The sequence below is a fragment of the Urocampus carinirostris genome, chromosome 1 (genome assembly GCF_059441175.1).
Source record: "Urocampus carinirostris isolate Australia breed hairy pipefish chromosome 1, RoL_Ucar_1.0, whole genome shotgun sequence".
Taxonomy (NCBI): Eukaryota; Metazoa; Chordata; class Actinopteri; order Syngnathiformes; family Syngnathidae; genus Urocampus; species Urocampus carinirostris.
In genome coordinates, this window is record NC_142349.1 from 23,719,047 (window position 1) to 23,746,415 (window position 27,369).

At 40.8% G+C, this 27,369-nt stretch overlaps 2 protein-coding genes across 2 annotated transcripts; both read right to left on the reverse strand.

Moving 5' to 3' along the window:
• On the reverse strand, nucleotides 1–14,272 carry tlk2 (tousled-like kinase 2). The gene is made up of 21 exons (XM_088330996.1): nucleotides 13,954–14,272; nucleotides 13,373–13,455; nucleotides 12,305–12,382; nucleotides 12,150–12,219; nucleotides 11,377–11,420; nucleotides 11,190–11,288; nucleotides 10,524–10,625; nucleotides 10,338–10,430; nucleotides 10,147–10,257; nucleotides 9,941–10,077; nucleotides 9,618–9,767; nucleotides 9,470–9,536; nucleotides 9,292–9,389; nucleotides 9,108–9,189; nucleotides 6,348–6,439; nucleotides 6,174–6,263; nucleotides 5,919–6,088; nucleotides 3,579–3,717; nucleotides 3,392–3,503; nucleotides 1,910–2,017; nucleotides 1–1,833 (listed from the first exon to the last, which is right to left on the reverse strand). Exons 1-21 carry the CDS (start codon nucleotides 13,964–13,966, stop codon nucleotides 1,660–1,662), a joined length of 2,112 nt encoding a protein of 703 aa, XP_088187122.1. The 5' UTR covers nucleotides 13,967–14,272; the 3' UTR covers nucleotides 1–1,659.
• Nucleotides 14,273–15,376: 1,104 nt separating this feature from the next.
• Nucleotides 15,377–26,471, reverse strand: mettl2a (methyltransferase 2A, methylcytidine). Its single transcript, XM_088331044.1, has 9 exons — nucleotides 26,294–26,471; nucleotides 24,949–25,037; nucleotides 20,579–20,835; nucleotides 18,781–18,830; nucleotides 17,510–17,570; nucleotides 17,310–17,449; nucleotides 16,744–16,850; nucleotides 15,714–15,779; nucleotides 15,377–15,579 (listed from the first exon to the last, which is right to left on the reverse strand). The coding sequence occupies exons 1-9, from the start codon at nucleotides 26,434–26,436 to the stop codon at nucleotides 15,386–15,388; spliced, it is 1,107 nt and encodes a 368-aa protein (XP_088187170.1). The 5' UTR covers nucleotides 26,437–26,471; the 3' UTR covers nucleotides 15,377–15,385.
• Nucleotides 26,472–27,369: the final 898 nt, after the last annotated feature.

The following is a 27,369-nucleotide window of genomic DNA, read 5'->3' on the forward strand; positions in this document are numbered from 1 at the left end:
TAAGGTAAGAATAGTGTTTATTAGCAAATCAAAATGAAGAACACAATGCACAATTCAAATCCCTGAAAACTGAGATTGACTGTACTATTATTGTAGTCGCACATTAATAATCTTCAATGCTGAGGTACGGCTCATCTCCGAATAGCTGGATGACGCCTTAGACCGAAAATCAAGTGACCAGATGATGAAAGTTCTGTATCTGATTGAGATCAGAAGGCTTCTCCTTCTACTGGAAACTATTGAAACCAGTACTGTTTCATGTGGGGGAGAAAACCCCTACGTAAAAAAACAGTCAGGAGAGGGGGGGCACTGCCATGCTCTACTTCTTGCCCAAGACACTCTACAGGACGTGGTGCCTCTACAACCCAGATGGTGATACTATTTGTGACCTATGATGTTGATATTAGTATTTGTGACACTCAAAATTCCAGAACAAGCGTTTTTCCTCAGTGTTTTAGGATCTAGTATCAGATTTGTCACACACCGCTGCTGGTCAATACTGAGGTCTGGCGCATCTCTATAGAGCGAGATGGTGCTTCACCCCAAAAAACAATGGCGACCAGATGGTGCAAGTGCTGTATCTGAGTCAGATCAGGATTGACCTACTACCGGTAACCATGGAAACCATTACTGTTTAATGTGGTGGGGAAAACCCTTACCTTTTAAATACACAAAATATTACTTTAGTTTTTGGAAGAAAGCATCAACTGGATTTGGCATTATGACAGGTAGAAGTTTTCGGTTGGTGAAAATTCAAACAAACGTTTTTTAAACTAGTATGTAGTGTTAAGTCCCTCATTTTCACATGCATAATGTCTTATAAGCTAAGTATAGCTTGCCTTTATAAGACAAATTAAAGTAAAATTTCCGAGTAAACACACAGACTTGAAACAATAGTTTTTAATGGTTTATGCAATGTCCTGCTAAGGCTCAAACTCTCTTCCCCGAAGAGCAAAGCAGGTCAATCTGCCCCTTGCATTTTAAAATGGCTGAAAGATGAATTTAAACATATCTAAATAAATATGTGTTTGGGGTTGAATTGAGGGGAAGAAGAAGAGGATGGGGAGGGTGGGTCAAAAAGAAAAAATATAAGTTCTCATTAAAGGCAACTTGAGAAAGAGCAGAGGTTTTCTCCAGAAAAAAATGGTTTTGCTCTTCCAGAAAATGTAAAAGATGAATTGGGCATGGAGGAGGTCTTAAGTCTTTTTTATGGATGGGGAGTTTGGGGGTTACTCCTGCATTCCTCTGTGCTCCCACTTTACTTCAAGCATTTCTATAGAGAACCGTGGAGGAACGGCGCCACCATCTGGTAGATAACTTTGGTCACAAGGCTGACTGGGAAATGTTGAGGGGGCGCGTCTATGGCCTCTTGTCCTCTTCTTATAGCACGCAAACACATATTGTGCAAAAAAAAAAAAAGTCCACCAGCAGGAGGGGGCTCAAGCATGGGGTTGCGAGCGAGGGAGTGGACCAACAACTCTAGTCCTTATGGCCAAGCTGAAGCCTTTATATACCTTTTTAAAAGCAGAACCCCCCCCAATACCAGGGCCCACCTTGCCCTCGGGCTATGGCATCAACCACCAGCAGTGGACCGATGAGAATAGGTCTTCTCAAAATGGAAGCTAAGAGTAAGTGGATGTTGGATTGTAGTCCTGTGTCTCAGTTGGAGGCGCTGCTGTTTGAGGAGCTGGACGTGGAGGCCACCGCCATGGCCGAGTTTCCCGAGGAGGCTACCGACTTGCGGATGTGCGGCATGAGGAAAGGGTCGTTGGACAGCTGCTGCACGTCGATGCGGTCCTCTTTCCGGTACACTAAACAACGTCGGATGAACGCCTGGGGTTGTGCGGACGGAAAATTCAGAAGCACAAACCTAAAGCATAAATCACAAGAGCAACTGCACCTCACTCACCTTGGCTTCTGGTGTGACAACTGGTTTGGGTGGGAATTGCACGTCAGTGGCCTTTAGGATTGTGTTTTCTTGTAGGATGTCCTGCTGAGATTGGTTATGCCCAAAAGGCTTTATGGAAAAGCAGAGGGAAAGTTGTTTGGAAAGATAAAATTGATGTTCTTTATTTTCTACAATATAAGGCGCACCAGACTATTAAGCGCTTGGGATTAGAATTACAGTAGAAAAAGTGCATTATTTACACATTGGTCAGTAGGAAGATCTCACAGATTTCAATTACAGTACATCGGATGCAACGTGAACCGAACTTAGATTGCGCCATGGAGTGCACCGGATCTTATCCACAAGACCACTACAGATAAACTCGGCACATGAAAAAACACTAGTTTGTATCCCATCATTGCACTATAAGACACGGTACCAAATTGTTGATGTTACTATTGGGCAGAGTCACGAGAAAATTTTCAGACATTAAACTGGTCCGCAGTACGGCAGACTTGCAAATCTTTTACAAAGCGCACACGATTTAAAACTGAATGACGATAAGGGCATTTTGGGAAGTAGTTAGGTCATTCTAAAATACATGAATAAACGCATGGTCGCACCTATTCAAAATGTTTGTCACTTACAATGCTTAAAAAAGTGAAAGAACATCGTCTCCTCCAACATATCCAATACCATGACTAAAACTAGTGTGATAATGAGATAAAACCTGATGCCATTTCATATTTTACCATATTGTGATGTATTTCTAGATACACAACTTTTAATGTGTAGGATTTATTTTCCAACAACAAAAACAAAATCACAAAATCAATACATGTTATAATTAGAAATGTTACATTTTTGTCTTATAAGGTAACAGGGTACCGAATACTCATAATCTTCCGTAGTTTACCACGCTAGTTATTAGCAAATTACTAAATATGAAATATTAATATAAAAAATAGGAATCTTCATTTTTGTAATGAGAACATTGATATTTACAGATACTGTACGCTGATTGTTACAAATATTAATTCATTTTCCAAACCCCTTTTTCTCACTAAGGTTTCCAAACATGAACATTTTCTATGCGTTTTGAAATATGATTATCAATATTTTGAAACTCTGGGGCAAGTTTATCGAGCAAGTGCACATTTATTTTTAAATAGTTATTCAAATGAGTCACCTCCATTTAAACAATAAACATTATGTTTTCATGTGCTAACTACCAGAAAAAGACCAATATAATGCAGATACATCTGTGGTTTTATGACTTTAAGAGATTAGAGTAAAAAGATGAACTTCATGTTTCATTATTACTCCATTTCCTAATTTAGACTATATGAATAAGGCCAACCAATCAACCAACCTACCAAAAATAAACCCCCTTTTTACCTTTAATCAAAATGGTAGCCCATTTAATTTGAAAATATCCTTCCGCTTAAGTAAATTTATCAATTCCTTTAAAAAGCAAGGTTGTGTGTGAATAGTTCCTCTTACCTTACGGCCATACAAGCACTGGTAAAAAATGACTCCCACAGACCACACGTCCACCTTGTTGGAGATTTTGGGCGGCTCTTTTCCGACTACGAAACACTCGGGTGGAAGGTACCTGAAGGTGGCACAAGAAAGCAATTTTAAACATGAAAATGAGCACGTTTTGACGTCCACGCGTTCTCAATCTCACCAGTACGTGCCGGCTCCTTGTGACGTGAGCTCCATGCCGTCCACGGAATTGTAACTGTCGTCGTCCATTATCTTTGACAGGCCGAAGTCTGTGATCTTGATCTCACCACAGGCTGTGCCGTTTACAAGCAGGATGTTTCCTGAATAATGCACCAAAACAGGTTCAAAATGGCTTGGTCCTGCTAGTTTTAAATATTTTTCACACAACACACAAAAAAACAAGCCAGCTATGAAGCAGGAGTGTCAAACTAATTATCACGGAGGGACAGATCAGCGTAATGGCTGTCCTTAAAGGGCTTGATTTAACTTGTATATGTAACTAAATGTAATTGAATGTATGTCAAATTACTTTAACAACTGTTTAATGTAAAATAGCTCATCACACATTATCTGGCAGATGTTGGTGCACATATATTTTATGGACTAAAAATATCAAAATCTAGGACATTTCACTTATCATGTATTTCTAAGTTCCACTCATTGGAATCGATTTGGAATCACTGCTATGCTGTGGCACTGAGCTGTCGCTTTGCGAGTATCATAGTTAACAGGCATTTTGGGAAACATAGTTAATAGTCAAGGCACTCTGGACCATTTTTTTTTAAAACCCTTCAGAAATGTTAAGCTCTCGTAGGCCACAAGTTTGACACTTGTGCTATAAAGAATTAGCCAAATACAGATCCTGTTTATTGACGAAGAATCCAAGATGGACAACAGTAACTATCAAGGTACGAGATTCAGTTGAACAGATAAATGGGGTTTCAGGTCTTACCCACAAAGAAATGCTAACCTAAAAAATGATGTGCTCTCAAAAAGCAAGATAAAGAATAACAACACCATTAACTTCATTATGTTTCAATGTGCATGTCAAATGTATACAGGGCTTTAAAAATATTCAATTTTCCAGTGATGTGGGATCCCCATTTGTAGTGGTTGTAAATTAATGACACAACATTTTAATGCCTTCATCCTACACATAAATATCTATATGAAATTGAAAGTGGCACAGATATTAAGACAATAGTTTATTCACTTGAAAACTGTGATAATGAGGCGAGTCAGTTAAGACATAATGGTTAATCTCCAGACTAATTCCTGGATCCTCCTTTTATCAACCTACCTTTTGAAAGCACACTTGCTTAAAAATTATTACGGCCGTTTTCACTTTATGGCCAAATGACTAGCCATGACACAGCAGCAGTCAATAACATATCAAGCTGCATGACATCAAAACTCTGACTATGTTTACATACAGCAATTTTTGGGCTCAAGTCCTGTTTTTTTAAGAACTCCAAATAAGAGAAAAGTCTTCATTTCTGTTTGGGTCTACATCATGGGTGTCAATTTCAAATGGACGGGGGGATGAAAAAATTGAGCAACAAGCAGAGGGTCGAATTAATCGAATGTTTCTTTTTTAAAACGAGGTTACTAGTTTTATATGCCTTTTTATAATGACTACTAATCAAGTTATTACTATTTTATTACCAGATTGTAATGTACTAGAAGTTAAAATAGCCTCAGCCGACCACTAACACACCAGGCCAGTTAAGATCAAATTTCCTAGAAAATCACAATGACACCTCACTGTCAAGCTATTTTCAGAACCTGTACTCAGGTTTTCTTAGGGGGCATACGGGCACCATGTTGAAGACCCATTGTCTAGTAGGATTGACTGAATCTAACCAAAACCTGCACAAATATATTCCAATATGATCAGATAGAATAATGAAATGTTTTCTTAAGGCTTTGACAGTAACTTTTAATTTTCAAAAGGCACAAAAAATAATTTTCCTTGATACAAAAGTCCACATAACATGAACATTAAATGAAAGAAGCACCATCAGTAGCCTATTATTTATATCTTGGCAACAGTGGACTAAGCTCACTTGAAAAAATAAAATAAAAAAAGAATTGCACATTGATATCATACATTCAACTGAGTTATATTTAAAATATAATTGGAATGAAATACAAGAAAATAAAGTTAAAAAAAACACTAATTTCAAGAAAAAGTAATGTGCAGCAATAAAAATACACAAGGGTTTCTTGTGTATCATGCAATAATGAATAAAGATCATCTCCGGGGCCATAGAAAACTTTACGAAGACCACATTCTGCCCACAGGCCTCGACTTTGACATAGGTGGTCTACATTGACTTACAAATCCTGACTACCATTTTCCTTTATTAAAAACAAATCTTCAGGCGTTTTAAGAGATTTCATGTGGTAGAGTGTTTTTGAACTCTGCGAAGGTGCTTCTAATAACATTAAAAAATAAATGAAGAAAAATCTGTTATGAATGAGTGGAGGGTTAGTCACGAGAAGAGAGAGCAGCACCCACCAGGTTTAAGGTCGTAGTGGATAATGGGTGGCCGGATTTCGTTGAGGTACTTTAGGGCGTTAACAATCTGCATGATGATGGAGCGACCCTCCTTCTCAGACATCAGCTTGTGCTGTTTCAAGTAGAAGTCCAGGTCGTTGCCCTCGCAGTACTCCAGGACGGTGCAAAACCTGCAGGAAAGCACCGACGGGCATCTCATTAGAAATAACCTTAAAATGAACAATTGCATCTTTGAAAGCAAGATGAGTCACGTACGAGTCTGTGTCGAGCGAGAAATAATCATAGAGTTTAACTATTCGTGGGTGGTCCAGCTCTTTGTGGATTCTGTATTCTCTGCATGCGTGTCTGAAATAAACAAAAAAAATGGGTTACATATTACACATGAAGACATGTCGCCAGTGGAATTGGTGTCGGTTGACTGTTACTTACTTATGGTAGTTTTCCTTTTTTTCATCCCTCCAGTTTTTATTCAGCTGGTGGATTTTGACTGCCACGTACCTTTGTTCGGTTAAATCAAAGGCCTGAAAGTGGAGGTTTCGTTAGAACAGTGGTCCACAAAATTTTCTGAAGCACGCATAACATGTATAACATTGGTTTGGTTGAACTCTTTCCCATTATGCTCCATTACAACGTGGCATTGAGAGTAAATATTTTGTGTGATGATGAGATAAAATCTAAAGCCTTTATCTATGTCAAGTGCAATCCTAGTGGTCTATTGGTGAGGATTCAGCGCTCTCACCACTACGATCGGGCTCGATTCCCGTTGCATCCAATGGTGTGCAAATGTGGTCAGCGGTGTGTGTCGAATGATCAATCATTGCTCAAATAAAGTAATATACTACCGTAAAACTTGTGCATTACGCGCACCCAAACTTTGAGTTATTAAGGGGTAAAAACGAATGTGTTCATGCACAAATAAATGTGTTTCAAGCAAAAAAACAGTGCAACTTGTTTTATTTCTTTGGGGCCTGGTACCAAATGACCCACACCTTGGTACTAGTCTGCAGCCCAGTGGTTGTTGATCACTATGCTAGAAAACAAGTTTAGTTAAGAAAGTACTTGATTTATATGTGAAATGTAAATGGTCTGCATTTATATCATGCTTTTCATGTCAATGAAGACCTCCCAAAGCGCTTTAAATGTGCTTCACACTTTCTCCCTAAGCGATAGCAGCGACTGCCATGCAAGGTGACTACCTGCTATCGGGGGCATTAGGAATTCAGTGTCTTGCCCAAGGACACTTCGACATATAACACGGAAGAGCCAGGAATCGAACCTGTGACCTCTTGATCCAAAGACGAGCGCTCTACCTGAGCTAATGCCGTCCCGATGTGGAACAAGATCATTTGTAAAAATATTCCTAACAGAGAAAAAAAAATATCGCTTCATAATATCCATGCATCCATCCATTATCTGCACCGCTTATCCTCAGTAGGGTCGTAGGGGTGCTGGAGCCCATCCCAGCTATCTTCAGGCAGTGAGCAGGGGACACCCTGAACCCGTTGCCAGCCAGTTGCAGAGTACACAGGGACAGACAACTCGCTCGTTCACTCACTCACACCTAGGGACAATTTGGACCGGCCAATTAACCTGACATGCATGTTTTTGGAATGTGGGAGGAAACCGGAGTGCCTGGAGGAAACCCACGCAAGCACAAGGAGAACATGCAAACTCCACACAGAAAGTTTGATCTCACCATCTCAGAACTGTGCCGCACACACGCTAACCACTGCGCCGCCATGCTGCCCGCTTAATAATATGGATTTGGGAAAGTTGAAACTGGTTTTGCAAAACTGCATACATCTATTCCACACTTTTCATCCAAATTCAACAAAGGTAAGCTCCATTCCATCTGCATCACTGAATGTTGGATTTTAAACAGTGACTCAGTAGCCTAGATGATAAGGCGCCCGCTTTGAGACTGGGAGGTCGGTGGTTCGCGCCCCGGCCGAGTCATTCCTAAGACTTAAAAAGTGGTCGGCGGCGCCCTCTGTTGGCTGCGGCTGCATCGGCTCGCTACAACGGGTCAGGTGCAATTGACATTTCGTTCTGTGTACATTGTTACACAGAATGACAATACAAGGAAATTATTATTATTATTATTATTGTACTTGTGGTTAACTTCATTTTGCACAATTGTGTTATAGTAATAAAGGTTTCGTTTTAATGATTTCCTTTGAATTGTCATGATCTGATTTTAAGACCCAAAACTGCTGCCGATGAACAGATTGTACGCTCTGTTGGTGGGCGTGTTGCACTTAATTTGCTGGGATTGCAACCTCATACTAAGAGTGCTAACAGCATGTGCTACAATGTGTTTATTCACAGTCAAGCCCACTGCATCATGTGTTCAAACCCAAAAATAAATGGACCCATTTAAAAAAAGGAAGTTGGCATTTTATACCTCCAAAGGATTATTTGCAGACTTTGACAGAACTCGATAGTCTTTTGGGGTGGTATGTAACAATCGATTCAGATTCAAGCATAATAAGAAATGAGACATGGGCAACTTGGTTGAAACATTTTTAAATTTTTAACATGGATAAAGATAATCTGCAAACGCAGCCGTTTGGCCAATGAATATGGCTGATATTTAAAGAGCCACGAATGGCCTTTAAGTCAGCAAGTTGTTAATTTTCTTATACATTGAATTTGTCACGCTATCTCCCAATGGTTAACAATCTAGTTATATTTTAGACAGTGTAGAGGATTAAGAGGTGAAATCTGGTTTGAATACATTCAATTTCAAGAGTTAGAAAAAGAAAAACTAACTTATTACATGGTTATAAAAAAAAAAACACAAAATATCTAAGAAGCAGATAAAAGTGTTTTCTCTTGCCATTGAAATATTTAAGCCACACATCCTGTTTAGGGTATTTTTCAATAGGAAGACAACGACCAATTGTCATAGTGCGCTGAAGGGAACCAAACAGAGAGGTGCATTATCAAATGAGATATAGCATGACTCCTCTTTGTGACGGGTTGCACGTCAACTATGAGATCGCTCTGAAACTTAAACACTGCATTTCTGTACAAACATACTATATTCATCTCAATTTTCAAAAATGGTTACACAGAAATGTTGACTCCCTACACCTCTCATTTTGCCTTTCCAATTCAGGTCGGGATTTTGGCCACACTTGCAACTGCCGCTTGGTCACATGCACAAATGATTAAGCAATCTCGTACCTTGTAAACTTCACTAAAACCCCCGCGTCCGAGTAAATGGAGAAGCAGGTATCGGTCGTTTAGCGTCGGGTGATCTTTAAATCTAAAGGCAAGATAGGAAAACAGAGTATCCTAGTTACATACAAAAAATAGGTGCGGTTTGATGAGGAAATTTTGACATCACGAAGAAGATCGGTCAACGTACTGGGAATTATCCTCATTGTGGATTCTTTTCAGCTCGCGTATGTGCAGGTTGCGTACTCGCTCCAATCTTTCCAGCTCTGCTTGGATTTCAGCCTCTTCCTGCAAAATTTGAAAAATGTGTCAAGATGCCTTCCATTGTTTGCTCTGTTAACTATGACTTAAAACAAGTGACGCTTCACCTTCTTTAGATGGCCCAATCTTAACTTAAAAATTTCTTCTTGCTCGTGGTACTCGGCCTGTGATAAACTATAGCAACAAAAGAAGACATGAATCTACTCAGGTGAGCTGATCATTCATATAGAAGAAAATTACAGAGCATTTTCATACGCTTCACTCTCTGTGCCGTTGGCTTTGCTCTTGCGTTTGTTTTGTTCCAGGTTAGGCGGCGGAGTCTGGGCCATGGAAGGCTTGCGCTTGGTCAGCAGTTTACGTTGCCTCTCGATATCTTCTCGCTGAGAGTTGATCCGCTCCTGCTGCCTGGGAAGTGTAGGCAAGCACAGAAAATGAAAGGGGACACTTTGCTTTATTTTTTAAGCATCATTGCGACTTCCAACAAGCTAATTTGCCATTGTTAGCTATAATTAATATAATTTTTTCCCCGCAATTCACACATTAGCCAAGAATAGTTCTACATGCACATTGACACTTACTTGATGAGATTTTGGAAGGCGTAGCCGTCTGTCCACTGCTCAGTAAATGACGCACCGTGCCGGACCGTGGTGAAATGTCCAAGCCTTAACCTGTCCTGCATGCTTTTGTCACGACATGCCATCTTCTCCTGCTTGGACTGTAGCATCAGACAAAGACCACTTGATTAATCAAAAGTCCGCCGTAGCTGAGATGAGTACGTACGCACTTTTTCAATCAGAAGCTTCTTGGACATGGTCACACACTTATTCAAGCGCTCTTTATATCGCTCCAGCATCCTCTGCTGCTCATCAATTTGTCTCCGCAGGTCACAGTTAGTCTGAAAAACCAAGGCAAGCATCAAGATGAGCTTTACGAGGAGCCTCCATTTATGGGGGTGGTTGAAAATACAATTTGTACCCGCAGCAAATCGTCTATCCGTCCCTCCTTTTTCTCCAGGTCGGAATGTTTGTTGTTCTCCATTGCAATCAGTCTTTCTAGGGTAAGGTCAGACTGGGTGAAGTCCCAGGTGGAAAAAGGTGCTTCAGTTAGTTGGGGAGTTTCAGGTAGTAACAAGTAAGGTAGTGTGAGGCTCTTCAGAAGTACCTGTGTGGCTTTGTGGAGTAGATAAAGGGCAACTGGTTTTAGCGAGCACGACGAGTGCTCAGAATTGGCTGAGACCACTGACGACGGGCTTCCCTGCTGCACCTGGAAAGAGTTAAACATTTAATAATAATCATGCATTACATTTACAAAGCGCTTTATTGGACACTAAGAGATGCTTCAGGGAGGGTGCAAGATTGTGCTCACGGCCCCTCCGACCGCAACCTAACATTCAAACTTTCCACAAACCAGTGTAAGTGGCTATGGGGGCAAAGCGTCTTGCCCAAAGACACAACAGCGACCAGGAGTGAGCTGGACCGATAAAGGCAACCCTCAGGTTATTAAACATCCTGCTCTACCGCCTGAAGCACAGCCACCACTTATCATTGGGATACCATTTATGCCAGCGGAAAGATTTCAGCAGTACTTACAGTCTTTAAGATTGAGGATATATGTTTCATAATCAAAAGTCCCTTGAGATATTTATTTTACCAGTGGTCAAAGGGTTGAAATGTAGGAATGAATTCAGGAGATGACCAACCAGTTGGATTTCTCCAACTCTAAACCATGAAAATTTAGAGGGAACATATCAAAGGAATAGTTTATAAGTGTAGAATAGAAACAGCAGGTGAGAAGGAACAGCCAGTAACACAGTGCACAGACTCTCACCGTGACAGGTGGGTTGGAGAGCGAGTGCTGCGGGGAAGAGCGGACCACTGGTGGAATCCCCCTGGCAGGGCTGGCACCGGGACCGCTGCCTCCCGCAAACTTGACAGTGGGAAAGAAAAGAAACAGGAAAGGGGTTAAGCAGGAAAAGGATGCATTAGGGTAAAACAAAAAGATTTCAGACACTTACCTCAAAATAATCGCTAATTTTATGTCCCCTTGATCCTGCTTTACCTGGGAACAAGATAGGAGTTGGGAGGAGTCATGGGGTCGTTTTTTGCTCTCTGCATTGTAGTGTGACTGCTCAGAGAATATTTCCGAATTGGTAATATTTGGTATGAGTGTTTGAGGTTTTTGCGTGAAAACAATTCTTTGTACAATTTGTGTAGCCACCTTGCTTGAATTCAGAAAGTTACAATTTCACCTTTTCCCATTTGATTTCCTTCATTGGTGTACCCCAAAAAACTTTAACTCCAACAGAAGAAACGACAAAAACTAACTTGCTGTTCCACTGGCGTTCAATGGTTTTATCTAATAATAATAAACTCCATGTAATGTATATAATCTATTGACTAACATTTTATTAACTTAAAATTTTGATTTTTGATGTTGCGTGGTAAACACAGCAGGACTATTCTGTAACGCTAAATACCATCAACAATTTCAGAACTTGGAAGTATGACCCCTAACCTAAATCCCACTGAAAATCTACCTGAAAATGTGATGACCTGAAGTAAGCTAATTAACTGAAAACAGACAAATAATTACAAATATTTAAACCAATTTTGCAAGGAAAAGGGAGTAATATAATTTAGATTGCTGACAGACTTCCTTGTGGAAATAACTGGAGAATTCAGTTTTAGGGCAAATTGCCCATTAGAAGAGGTTCTTGTTTTATCATTCATGTCTTGATTTTAAATATTTGTGTTTGATTTATAAGTGAGATAGAATGCGGCTCTTCACCTGCGCCGCCATCAAATTGGTCTGCTTTCCGTTTCCGGAACCTCTGATCATTTGCCTTTTTCTCTGGAGTCTGGGGGAGTGAAGTGAGTCAATTAGAGCTATGCAATAAGAAAATGTGCTCTGGACAAGAAAATAAAAAGGAACAACTTACTAACCTCTAGCTCTTTGTCACTGAGCGAGCCGACACTGCACAGACTCTGGTTGGACGACTCGTTCTGACTCTGGCCCGAGCCCTAGGAAGGAAAACCATTTTATTCACTCTGGCTTGCCATCATTACAATGTAACACATTGTGGACCGGATGCTGTTAGCCCACACTGGCAGACACTTAAAAGCTGAGGCTGTCTTGTTGCCATGGGCGACCGTGTGTTGCCTCTGCTCTTCCCCAGCCTGTCACTCAAACAAATCACATCAGAATTCCACATGCGCTGCCCAATGTCGGAAGAGAGACTTTGACATTCAGAGCACATCAGCGCTCCCTCACTGAACCTTCCCTAAAATGGCTCCCTCAACATTAGGCATGCTGCCTAAAAGGCAGGCTACGGTCCCCCTTAAAAAATGATGGCCTTGCAGATTGGTTTAGATTTACACGGACTGTTAGTCAACTTTAATTTTGAAATACTGCAAAACTTTAAATCTGTATTTTATGGCTTACGGTTTACTAAAGGAACGAGATCAAGGTCAGCAATAAACATCATTGTGACAGACTGCACTGGAAAAAAAATCCCCAAAACATATCTATTTGATAAGTTGACGCCTCTTTAGCACTGAGAATACCTCTCTTTAAAGAGGGTGACAGCATGCCGCCATTTTCTCTGCGCTGCCAGCAGCCATGCCATGCTCCAAGCTCAATCTCTGCCACTGGTTGGCATCCTGCCCACTGCTGGCACTGACTCCCCATCCCTAAACTGTTCCAAGATCACCTTCTGCAGAGACGGGGGGGAAATGCTGCTACTCTTACACATGTTCAGGAACTATTTCAGCGTTTCTTCTCAGTTTTCATTCAAACCCTTATTTGCACTCCCAACCCGTCTTTGGCCTTCTTAGCAGGTGCCGCAGCTTGTATATGTGGGCACTACATCATGAGCAAGGGGAAGAAATATGTTGTGTTACACCAGCACAACCAAAAAAAACAAAACAAAAAAACTTATAGAACGCGTCCCACAAAAAGGAACACCAACGAAATGGTAAAATCCTCAAGATCATGCTGAGGCCTCCACCGACCTTAGCCACGCCAACCCCGGTGAAGCGAGCCTCCAGCAGCTCCTGCCTCCGGGGGTCCAGGCTGTGCAGTTCTTCCATCATGGCTACGGAGACAAGAGATCACAGATGAAGAAGCGACCGCTGTTGCCAGGGTCCTGCATGATCAGGCGGCAAGCGACGGATCATTATTTCACAACACATAGGTTGCGATGAGTCACAGAACAGCTGTGAATACCAAAAAAATAAAATCATCTGACTCACCTCTAGATATTATTATTTCTAATGGTGTACAATCATGGAAAGATACAGACAATGCATGTGCAATAGAAGCAGAATGTGAGGAATCACTGCCTTTAAGATTCAAACAAGATTGATGGAATCATCATTTAATAACTGCCTGATATTAAAATTCGAGGCCCAAGCTACATGCAGATGGCGTTACCTATTAAAAGGGCACACAGCTGGAGAACAGCTGGTATGATAATGTACTGAATTTATCCTACATACATATATTAGGACGCTTTAAGTTATATTTAAAATGCAACCATAACAAGACAATAATGTGCCGAGGCTACAGTGAACAAATTATGTGGCCAACTCACCTATGTCTTGCATAAATTAAGATAAAGCACACATGTCTGTTCTATGACGACTTGAATGAACAAGTGTAGATATAAAAGCAAGATGAAGCACACAGGTCTAGTCTTGGACAACTTAAGTAGCCAAGTGTACAATAAACAGAGTCACTACGCGAATAGAGCATCGTAACGCTGACAATCAATCGGAATGATTAGCAACATAGTTACTTGATAGAGAAGCGAGCTAAATAGTAACCGACGTTAGCATAGCAACGCTGACGCTAACTAACTAAATTTACATTCAAACTTAAGATTTGTCAACGTTCCAAACAAACTCGTCAAACGGAAAATTTAACCCAATACATCAACAGATCCTCAAATGTTTAATGGCAACGCTTGAAAAGCGACGAGGCTAGCCGGCTAGCGTTAGCTCGTGTGACATAAAAGCATCTTTCTTGTGTTGTCAAGATGTTGGTGCCACGACGCCTCTAATCAATGTAGCATCTCCAGCCTCCATTCTTTCACTCGATAAGCTCGGGCAAGATACTCACTGCACAAGAGCGTTTCCTCACTCTTTGGGGCCTGCCTTAATCCCCAGGAAGCGTCCCCGTCGTCTTCCCCGGTGCCCGTCTGTCCGTCCCGGGGTAGGCCTCATCCACAGCCTCGGGCCTCGCGTTACGCTAGTGAGCGGGGCTCGCGCCTTGAAATCGGGGGGAGGACGACGGCGAGATTCCTTCGGAGGATTCCCTGCTCCGCTCGGGAGGCCTTGGTAGCGGAGTGTTTCCCAGACCCGCCTTTGAACGCTTATTAGACAGGGATCCCCCTCAGGTCCCCGTCGCTGAGCTCCATAACTGTTCGATATCGCGTCTTCACACAATGGCGACCCTAGAGATATTTCCTCCACCTCTCTCCAGCAGGTATAAATGATGTATTTCAAGCTGCCGTCAGTTAACCCCTACTTTTTCCCCCCTACGGTGGGGATGCTTTGCTGGTCCAGTGCGATCAAAACAAAGTTGGGCTTCACACGACTTCTTCCTTTCTTCACCACTCGAACAGAATGCAATTTTATTCCCCACAATAGTTGCCGTTTCAGTCAAATCAGGATCGATTTGGTTCGGTTCCCACGGTGTTTCACCGCATCAATGTAAACAGTAATCACCCAAATCTCCAAATGTCTCGTGAGATCGTGTCAAGGAGTTATCGGCTGCTCCTGGAATTCTCGTGCACGCAATGAAGGTCCTCACATAAAGCAATCAAAGAACCCTGCGTTTGCGCATTTTGATGTAAAATTGCCCATTTTCACTTAAAACAGTTTTTTCTGATCCCATTGACCAAGTTTTCTCAAAATTTTAATACATTCTTCATGTACAAAAGATCACAATAACGAAGGTCGTCCCAGAATATTCCAAAATACTGATTAAAAAACCATTGCGGTGAGAAGAAAAATTTTCGGGTTTTAAAGTACAAATGACATATGATGAGGCTTGGCATCAACTTGAGGAATTCCCTTTTCTGGGTTTCGCCGGTACTTGCACTGGATCCAGACCCTGTACATGGTGAGCTGCTTGCCGCGGTTCACCTGAAGCCTCCGATCCACCAGGTTTTGCACCTTCTCCAGCCCTGCCCCGGTAAATATGTTGTGCAACTCGTCTAAAATAAAATACAATGAATGATAACATTAAAGTACTGTAATCATATTTTAACATATCAAGGGTTATTTATAGATCAGTACTTTACAGCAATGACCCTAAATGGAAGAGCGGAAAGTTGCAATAAGCAGTTACCTTGTGTAAAAAAGTACACCCTGGTTCCATCGCCACGGACATAAAAGTTCTCCGACAGACACCTTCCTAAAACAAAATCATAACACATAGATTGGCTATTATGTATCACTTATATTGTTATTTATAGCACTTGATTGTATTTGACCCCTTCTACTCTTAAGACAGCATCTCAATTTATTTAATGTTATAGTATTTTGAGAAAGAACAGAAATGTAATGAAAATGTTTGATAATTGATTATTTTCACTTTAAGTTTTTCTTTCGTCAATGTAAACAATTGACTAAGAATGAAATTAACAATGCCAACAATAATCTATTGGAAAGAGAATATTGGCAGTATTCCGATTACGTAAAGCCACGTAATAGCACACAATAATCCGATTAAGATTTTTGTCCAAGTACTCCGATTGCAATGGTTGGGTTAGTTATGTTATTTTCCTCATACTTGGGCGTGAATATACAACTTCGAGTTATCCGGTTACCTGTGCACATGCGCAGTTTCACTAATCAGGGATATTTTAAAGCCCCAAAGAACTGATTTGTAGAACAGAGATGAATATACAGCTTACTCGTTTAAAAAAAAAAAAGAGCCTTGTGTATTGGTCAATTTCTCTGGGATATTTCCATTTGGTTTTCTAACATGACAGCAAAAATACCATGGTGTATACATGTATTAATAACGGATATCACAGTTGTTTCCATCCACATAGAGGTAATATATGTATGCTTTTGTCTAGTCACATTACAAGCACGTCTTGTAAACACATGAGTTGCAGTAATGGAGCTCAGTTTTAGAGCCACTTGTCACTTGATTTGGTGAGTGACACAAATCATATCAACCTTTATTTAATGTCAAGGTAAATGCGGAAATCACGTCTATCTGCAGACTTATGTCTTTCGAACGATTTCCAAAAGCCATGTATAGTGGGTTGTTCGTGTTTCTAGTCATGTACACGAACAAATCAAATACTGTATTCCGTTTTCAATCAGCTTACTGCCTGCATAGAAAAGTGGTCAATAATGTGACGCACCTTTTTTAAATCGAAGCTGTGTCATATCATAACGTCCGTAGTCCCGCAGAAGCATCACTCCGCCTGGTTTAAGCAACCTCGCTAATCTGCCCACAGATGACTGCATCCTAGTATGGAGGAAGACATGTATTAATTTCCTAAGAAAAATAAAACACAAGGGACACAATAGTGCACAAAACCAACATTTATTCTATAATCTGTGGGTTGGTCATGGCGAAGTAAAAACTAAATCAACTGGGGGAGGGTTTTAGCTACTGTTTTCAGTTGAACGAAGTAGAACTCAGAAGCTTTTGAGGTTTAATCCGTGGCACTAACTAGTTTTTATGAATTTGACCTCGCTGGCTGGGACTTTGCCTAGCCTATATTGAGTGGTCAAAAGATTCCAGCAAATACAGTGAGGCTTTACTTTATACGCCACTTTGGCACTGTAACCAATTCTGAGGGAGTTTGGCCCCTATAGACTCATTAAGTCCCAACATTCTATTCTTTAAATACCAACACACAGCTTCGCAATGTAAAAAACGCACAGCAAGCTAGCGCCAGCCATTCAAAAAAGTCGTCCATACTTGTCTGGATGCAGTGCCGACAGCACAAAGATGAGCACCACCACGTCCAAGCTGCCGTCTGGGACTGGGTAAGCAGCAGATTCATCGCTCAGGTCACACACAAATGCATAGCAGCGTCTGGCATCGTACTCCAGGTTTGTCTTAAAGGTCAGCAAGAGCGACGTTAATGACTCGATGACATTTTATTAACGTGTTCTCACCTTGACGTGCTCAACTGCTGTGCTAGAGAAATCGCAGCAGTACACAAAAAGTCCTGGGTCACTGCGGAAAAAAATGTTGTTTTACCCAAAAATGTTTGCACACAGTAGCTGTCATTGTACATGTTAAATTATGCATCATTTACCGTAAAATTGGGACTATAAACTGTGACTTTCTTCCCAAGCTTTCAACCCTGCGGCTTATTCAATGATACGGCTAAATCATGCATATTTACTAACGGCTACCAGAGGCGCCCGAGCAGTAAAATGAAGAGTAAGACATGTGTAATATATGTTTCAAGGAAGACACAAGTTCAATGTAACTTTGCGCATGAATAAAACAAGCATGAACAGACCCACATCATGGAAAAGGTGTAGATCGAAAGAGGAGGTCTTGCTACCATATAAGGAATCATTTTACGAGTCTGTTTATTCGTAAAGGGAAATATTGTGGCAAAACAAATGGATTACAAGTAGCAAAGTCCAACGAAGCAGAAATGTTTAAGGCTTATTCCTATTCATCGGTTCAGCGTTGTCATGTGTTTTCGAATAAATATTTTACACGGTTGGATTGTATGGATTGTCCTTGATGTAACAAAGACATTTTTGCCGAAATTCAAAGAAGTTTGAGACAGCCAGAGGACGTATTAGTGAGTTACCTCAGCTTTATAGTTTTCGGGTATTTTGTTCCAGACTGATTGTGACGTTTCTCTCATGTGTATATTTCCAGAATCCCAATAGTTTAAGCTTGCCAATGATATGCATTACGTATTTCAGTGACTGATGACTTATTAAATTCACGAGCGTGGTGGCATTTTTCTTAAATTCTAGGATGAAAATGTCGAAAATAAGAAATGGAACGTTTCAAATACAGTCTAAATGCCAACCTAGATCCCCTAAGATATGTAAATAAATAAGTTTAAGAGCACCTAAGAGATATACAAGCAGATTCACAGAGGCTGCAATGATGAGTACAGCCAGAAGATGGTATCGCCAAGTAGGATATTTTAAGTTACGCACACCCTCTCAAATTAAAACGTCTGAAAAAAATAGTAAGGTTGTTTTTGGACCACCTGGAATGACAGCTCTAAAGAAAATGTCAATGTATATAACCTGGCCAGGGATAGCATTGAAAATCTCAAAGTCTCAGGACCGACACTCGATCAGTAGTTCACTAAGCCCTACTCGCTTTAGAAAATACCTGTTTGAAAGTTTATCAGACAGTTTTACATTTTGTAAAAGTGGTACACTGGACAGCAATAGTCCACACTCACTTGTTGGTCTTCAAGATGGGGAAAACAGTGTTGCCAACACCGCATCCTACCTGTCAAAACAAAGCATCAGTTAGTGTCACATTATTAGGGGCTCCCGACTACAGTTCTATGAGAAACATTTTTTTAATTCTTATTATGTTGGTGACTGGAACAAAGCAAATTTCATTTAAGGTTTTAGTTTTGACATAGCACCACTCTTTTCTTAAAAGGGACATTGTTTATTATTTAGCGCTTCCTAGAGTTTAATAAAACTTTGTTCAATCATTAAAATAACAATATTGATTTAAATAATTAGCAAAAATACACAGGCCGCTGCCCATCAATGTCGAAGTCCAGCTAGTTTCTGAAGAGCAGGATGATGCTTTCTACCGGAGAAAAACGTCGACCAGTGGTGAAGGGCTGTATCTGAGTCAGATCATGAGGCTTCTCCTGCTACTGGGTACCGTGGAAACCGGTACTATCAGTTTTATTTGGGGGAGCAAACTCCTACCCCAAAAAACAGCCTTGAGAGTGATGGGAGCCACCAGGCTGTACTTAGCCAAGGCGCGCCACAGGAAGCGGTGCCCCGATGACTGCAGCAGTTAAGAGATCTATGAACATAATCCGTCATTGAAGCGTGCATTTTTTTCAAAACGAAACTGTATAATATTTGTATAACATGTTGTTGAATTGTGTAGTGCAATCTACATCGAGTGCTACAAAACAAGAAAGAATACAAACTACGGAAACATGAAGTGATGAAACTGCACAAATTTTCCTCACTTTTTTACACAGCCTTTTGCAATGTTTTGGTTTTTGGGTACCTGTAGCAGCAAGATGGCCCACAATTAGCTCAGCTTCCTCTAGGAAATGCCCATTTATTGTAAAATAAATGCAAATTTCTCATATTATGAGTATTTTTAAAATGAATCAATAGTTTTTTTTTCTTTTAGTCAACTATTTTTTTCCCACCCCTTTTCCATAAATACTACATGCTGTGTCTTTAAATAATTTTAGGTTTAGCATTTTGTATTTATTTTACATAACATGAGGCTCACCTACAATGAGCGGACACAATTGTACATCATGCTGCCAAGGGTAACCCCCAAAACCAAAAACCTTGTGAAAACCTGGGGGAAGAAAAGAGAAAAAAAAATGCTGAGGTTTGGTCACTTTGAGTCTCCGCTGTTTGTAATTTTCCTTGTGCTATGTAACACTTGTTTTCAGTTGCACTACACAATACATCGACATCTAATAATAAATTTTAACACAATGTCCCTTAAAACACTTAACTGATGTAGCCTATATAATGTATATTGTTTTCTGTTAATATCAAACCGTGAAAAAAAAAATATATGCCAATCTGAAAATGCCAAACCACAAGTAAGCGGAGGGCAAATTGTTTTTTTCCCCATTTCTATCAGCAAAATATTCTTATACAAAGTCTTTGAGTATGCCAACCAGGGAGCCCTGGTCCTCGAGATGCGTCTATTGGTGAAAACAGATGCAGCTAATCAGAAAAGTCCTTAGAATTTTGATTGTTTATCTCATTAGTTTGGTTGGAATAGGGAGACACGGAAAATAAGCAGAACTATGGCTCTCGTGGACCGAATTTCCTAACTGCTGGTATACAAGATAAAACATTTTATTATCAAAAAACTAAATATATAGAGTCTTCAATTTAGTTTCCAGAGTGGTGATGAGTTTGTAAATTGTTTTGTAAATATATAATGATTCGTTAATAATAGGCTTGCTACAAGGGAACAGTTGTTATCAGAGTTAACGGAGTAAAAAAAGTGGTTCCGACAAACAGCATCACCTCAAGAATACGATACGTCGCAGACGAGCCAGGGAAGTCCGTCTGTTTGAAGGGGGCAACATCTCCACTTTGATCCAAACACGACTGAATACTGTGATGGTTTCCCAAGCCGTTATGATCCGAACCTTGGTCATGGAGGCATGCTGGCGCCAACTCGGGGAACTCCGTGAAGAGCCAGTGCCGATCTTTGAAGAAGCGGTTTTCGTGTATGGTATAGAAATCATTCCAGTACTCGTTGGCCCGGATGTCAAAGTCCTCTGGGAGAAGGGTGTGAATGTGTCAGCGGGAATAGAAGGTACTACTTTAGTTGCAATCAACAATTGCAGATAACAGAACTTAACAAGTGATTACCGCACTCAATGCTGAATTGGCCTTTAAAAAAAGCAAGTAGCTCACAACATACCCAAAGGTAGGACTTTCATACAAAACACTCCCGCGCATCACTCTATAGTGTGTGTGTGTGTGTGTGTGTGTGTGTTGTAAGGTGCATTCAGGTGTCCCAAATTATATAGCCAACACAGCAAATGAACACTTTAATACAGGGGCTCGCGAAACTATTTGGCCCTCTTGAACTTTGTGACCTTTTGTCACATTTCAGACTTCAAAGATATAAAACTGTAATTTCTTGTGAAGCATTAACAATAAGTGGAACACACTTTATTGGATATTTTAAACTTTTTTCAAAAATTAAAAAAAAAAAAGTGGGTGTGCAAATATTATTCAACCCCTTTACTTTCAGTGCAGCAAACTGTCCAGAAGTTAGGTGGGAATCTCTGAATGATTCAATGTTGATTTAAATGACTAACGATGATATGGAATCCACCTGTGTGTAATCAAGTCTCTGTATAAATGCACCTGCACTGTGATAGTCTCAGAGGTCTGTTTAAAGCGCACAAAGCCTCATGAAGAACGAGGAACACACCAGGCAGGTCCAAGATACTGTTGTGAATAAATTTAAAGCTGGATTTGGATAAAAAAAAAGACTTAAACATCCCAAGGAGCACTGTGCAAGCAATAATTTTGAAATGGAGACCACTGCAAATCTACCAAGATCGGGCCGTCCCCCTAAAAGCTCATACAAGGAGAAAGCTGATCAGAGATGCAGCCAAGAGGTCCATGATCACTCTGGATGAACTGCAGAGGTCTACAGCTGAGGTGGGAGAATCTGTCCATAGGACAACAATCAGTCAAATACTGCACAAATCTGGCCTTTATGGAAAGAACGAAGCCATTTCTTAAAGATATCCATAAAAGTGTCATTCAACGGTTGGCACAAGCCACCTGGGAGACACACCAAACATGTGGAATAAGGTGCTCTGGTCAGATGAGACCAAAATCAAACATTTTGGCAGAAATGCAAGGCGTTATGTTTGGCGTAATAGGAGCACAGCTCATCACCCTTAACACACCATCCCCACTGTCAAACATGGTGGTGGCAGCATCATGGTTTGGGCCTGCTTTTCTTCAGCAGGGACAGGGAATCTGGTTAAAATTGATGGGAAGATGGATGGAGCCAAATACAGGACCATTCTGGAAGAAAACCTGATGGAGTCTGCAAAAGACCTGAGACAGGGATGGAGATTTGTCTTCCAACAAGACAATGATCCAAAACATAAAGCAAAAGCTACAATGGAATGGTTCACCAAAAAAAACAACATATTAAGGTGTAAGAATGGCCAAGTCAAAGACCAGACCTTAATCCAATTGGGAATCTGTGGAAAGAACTGAAAACTGCTGTTCACAAATGCTTTCCATCCAACCTCATTGAGCTTGACCTATTTTGCAAGGATTATTGGGCAGAAGTATTGGTTTCTAGATGTGCAAAACTGATAGAGACATACCACAAGCGACTTGCAGCTGTAATCGCAGCAAAAGGTGGCGCTAAAAAGTATTAACTCAATGGGGCTGAATAATTTTGCACACCCACTTTTTCGTTTTTTTTAATTTGATTAATTTAATTAAGTTTAAAATATCCAATAAAGTGTGTTCCACTTCATAATTGTGTCCCACTTATTGTTGATTCTTCACAATAAATTACAGTTTTATATCTTTGTTTGAAGTCTGAAATGTGTCAAAAGGTCAAAGTTCAAGGGGGCCAAATAGTGTCGCAAGCCACTGTAGTTATACAATTGCATAACACTGTGAATGCATATTTGATAGAATATTTCAATACGATAGTTTTCCAAATTGAATGACTTTAAATCAATGTTTTTTTTCAACCTACAATAAGTGAAGATTTGCAATTGAATGTCATATTCTTTGGCCATTATTTAAAAAATCTCGTAAAAATGTGCCTATGTCTTCCTTTCTACAACTAATCCCATTGAATTTGGACATGTGCCAAAATCAGCAGCTAGGATATGAAAGAAATACATTTATCAAAGCAAAAAGTATGTTGAGAAATGCATAAATAAAAACCTACTTGGTAAGAATATTTGATGTAAATGATTGAACCAAAACAAAGATGCTCACACATCCCCGTGGGAAATAACGGGAAAGGTAAATGAGTTTAAGACTCTTATTTAATAAAACCCCCAAATAAAAATGATCTCTTCATGGATCCCTTAACCACATGGGTCGTCAGTGCACCAATGAGGACGCAACTCCTGACAGCCTTCTCCACTGATGACGCTCCCTGGCAATGTTGCTACCTGTCCATTCGGTCTTACTCTCCTCTTGCCCTCTTGGACTGTGGCCTAGAGAATTATCGTGGTCAGTCCTAATGATCTTGTGACGTGACCATACCACTAAAGTGTCCGTCTGCGCACAGTTGACAACAGTTCTTTTAGAGTCCAGTGTGCCCTCTGATGGTGTTGCGCACCATTAAGATTTTCATATGGGCTAAGTAGTTTGATGCCTAGAAGTTTCCTGTAGCATTGCATCTCCATGGGCTGGATTTTCTTTTCCAATTTTGCTGTGAAAGTCAATGTCTTGCAAGCGTAGAGAAAGATGGAAGTAACAAGCGCTTACATGAGCCTGATCTTTGATTTCACTGCTTTGTTCTTGTCCCTTCAGATGGGTTTAACTCTGGCAGGTGCAGCTGTCGTTTGAGCTATCCTGGCCCTGACTTATGATTCTGACCCACCTTCTGATACGACAGCTACAAGATATTTAATTTTGGTTCGAGCTCTCTGTAGTTGATGGTGGTTTGTGGTTTAGGGATTATTGGTCCTTGCTTTTGTTTTTTTTCTGTGCTGACTTCAGTCCCATACTGGGTTGATACTTTGTCCAAGCGATTGACCAGATCGCCGAGTTCCTGTTCGTCTCCAGCTATTCCGACAATATTAACAGCAACCGAGGTTAATGATGTTGTGTTCCCCAATACTGACTGTAACTTAATGTTGCCCCAGAGCTTCGGACATGATCCTTTCCAGGAATAGGTTGAATAAAGTTAGAGAGAAAATGCAGCCTTGTCTCACACAGACTTAGGTTTGAAACCACGCTCCATTGGTACCATTGATCAGTACCGCACGGTCTTCATTGGCATACAGTTATTCAATGGTCTGAACTACTTTCTGGCCCAAGTTGTACTTCTGCATGGTGGCCAATAAAGCGGCTGGCTATACTAGGTCAAACGCCTTCTTGGAATCAACAAAAATGTGATAGAGGTTTCTCTGGTGTTGTTGAAACTTCTCACATATCATGCACAGATCAAAAATCTGTTCTGTGGTGCTACTTCCCTCCCTGTTCTTTGGCTAGGATGTTCTCAGCCTGTGGTTTCAGTTTGTTCAGTAGAACCTTTACCATAACTTTAATTGCATGGCTGATGAGACTGATGGTTCTGTAGTTGGAGCATAGTTGTAGGTTTCTTCTCATCGGATAGTTTTGAAAAATAATGCTAACACAATTTTGCTTGACCAATACACATTTTATTCAATGGGCATTGACATGTGTGCCTTTGGAGTTGAACTTTTTAAGGTTAGATGATTGTTTTTATATGTAATAAATTTACCAAAGGAAAACAGAATATGTTTTCAGCTGCATCTGTACGATTTTTATTCACTTGGCATTGTATGATGGTGGCACGGCGGATGGGTGGTTAGCGCGCAGCCCCACGGTGCAGAAGTTCAGGGTTCAAGTTCAGCTACCGCAGCCTCCCCGTGCCTGCATCGATCTCCTCCAGGCACCCCAGTTTCCTCCCGCATTCCAAAAAGATGCATGTCAAGTTAAATGGCCGGTCCAAATTGTCCTTAGGTGTGAATGAGCGAGTGAGTTGTCTGTCACTGTGTGCCCTGCGAATGGCTGGCAACCAGTTCAGGGTGTTCCCTGCCCACTGCCAGAAGATGGCTGGGATGAGCTCCAGAAACCCCATGACCCTACTGAGGATAAGTGGTGCCGGTAATGGATAGATGGGATTGTATTAGGTATACCTTGTTTTTCTGGAGGCAACGGCTGGTTATTCTCTTGTACTTTGCTCTTTGCAGCGGCTTCCTGCTCCTGACTCCACTCCACATTGTCCCTGTGACACAAAACCGATCTTTGAAACAAATTTAGCTACTTATGATCACAAATTCATATGGATGTTCAAACGACACTAAAACGGCGACGCTTGCACCGAGCATACCGGTCAAGACACCGTCTGGTTGGATGACCGACTCACTTTATGCATCATTTGGTTGAGGACACTGAAAATTGTGTTTAAAGGGCAAATAATGTGTCAAAGCCGTGATATTTTGTGGTTGGGGAATTAGTTTTGTGGTGTGTAGTTTAGAAAAATGTAAATTATGTTCCCTATTGAAGGAGGAATGAAGGATTTCCTAAGCAGGATCTGGAACACTTCTACAATGCTGAAGAATTATCAGCAACTTGAGTTGCATTTTATTGTATGGGATGAGCAATACTAATAAAATTGATTTGATTTATTATCATGCCCAGCATGAGATGGAATATTTGCTTCGGAGTAGCATATCTGTGATTAACTATTATGCTCCCAGGAAGCAAACAACTGATAAAGCTATAATGAATGTTGGTCATTATAAACTGTCATCAGCATGGTGAAAGACAAAAGGTTGTGAGAGCTGCTCCAGCTCATTGAGTCCTTATTCTGTACATCCAGTCTATAATGCCATACTAATTTACCTGACCTAATTTGCACAGCCACATAGACATGGAAACCAGTACTGTCTGAGGGAGCAAACCCCTACCCCAAAAATAGTCTGGAAAGGGATGGCCAACGCCAGGCTGTACTTGCCCAAGACACACTATAGGAAGTGGTGCCTCCACACCCCCCTGTGAACCATGAATACATAAAAAATGTGACCTAAGAAGGCCATATTTGCTGTTCTTTGTTGATTTCAACATAATTATACACTGATCAATTTCCACCTCAAGTAGGGGACAATTAGAATGTATGACATCATCATTGTTTTTAGTGCCTTGCGAATGAGTCTTCTCCAATGCTGAATACATCCAGCAGACAGTGTTTATCAATAAAAAAACAACAAAATTATTTGTGTGATCTGATCAAGCTATTTCATGAAATAACGTTACGTTTCAAATCCGGGAGATGGGGCTGTTAACACAGCAACACGGTGTCAACACAGGTCGACACAGTTTGTGTATTGTGACATACAACACTGAAACCTCATCTGGCCATAACTACATGTCAACTAAGTACAAATGTACAAATAAGCTTCCGATTTCGTTCCTTTTGGAGCGCTCGCAAACCGGAACAAAAATGGCAATTTAATCACATGATAGATACGAGTAACCCACCACGCATTGTGCTGAAAAACCTGCCGGGGGTCGGTCAGAAAACGAGTCCCAAACTGAGGTCTCTTGTCGTCCCCAGCGATCGACTGCAACACTTGGCGATCTGCTTGGGGTAGACCATCGGTCGCCGTGTCGGGTGCCGCCATGTTTAAAAGTAACGCACCGGAAGTGGATGCAGAGGTTCAATGACTATCGGAAAATTGCGAACTAAACATTTTAGAGCCGCGTTAAAAAAAAATCAGAAGTAAATAGGAACCAACGCCTTCCGTGGATTAAAACTTTCGATTCGATTGAATGGTAAGACCAAATGTGATAGTATAATAAGTATATAAGAGAGTATATAAGAGTTCTCTCTTAAGTTCTCATCACTAATTTCCCTCAAACAAAATATACCCACAAGAGGGAGATATTTCTCACAAGTGAATTACTCAGGGTCGTTATTGGCGTTTGCATATTTCAAAACGAAGTTAGAGCGTTCTGCATCATCAAATTTAATGCCTTTTTTTGTTTTCTCATCACTAAATCATCGGTGTTGGGGACGTTACTAAAAGTAGTTGGTTACAGTTACTCACTACTTCTTCCAAGTAAGTTAGTAACTGAATAAGCCCATAGCAGTTGTAACGGTACTATTCAATTGCACCATTGGAGCGGGTTTCAAACCACAGTCGGCGAAAGACAAAGCTGCCTCCTCTCTACAACTTTATTCAACATCTTCCTGGAAAAGATCATGCCCAAAGCTGTGGAGCAGCATGAAGTTACAGTCAGTATTGGGGGACACAGCATAACTCACCTCTGTTTTACCGGTGATCTTGCCGGATTGGCAGCAGACAGGAACTCAAAGATCTAATCAATTGTCTGGAAAAAAACATCAAGCGAGTATGGGATGGAAATCAGCACAGAAAATAACAAAGGTGATGACTAACAACATAGGGGAAGTCCGCTTCCCCCGCCTCTCCACCCATTTGGGTGGATTCAAGTCGTGCTATAGGGCAGCACGGCGGCGCAGTGGTTAGCGCTTGTGCGGCACAGTTCATGTCATGGGAACCTGTCGTGGGTTCAAATCCAGCTCCAGACTTTTC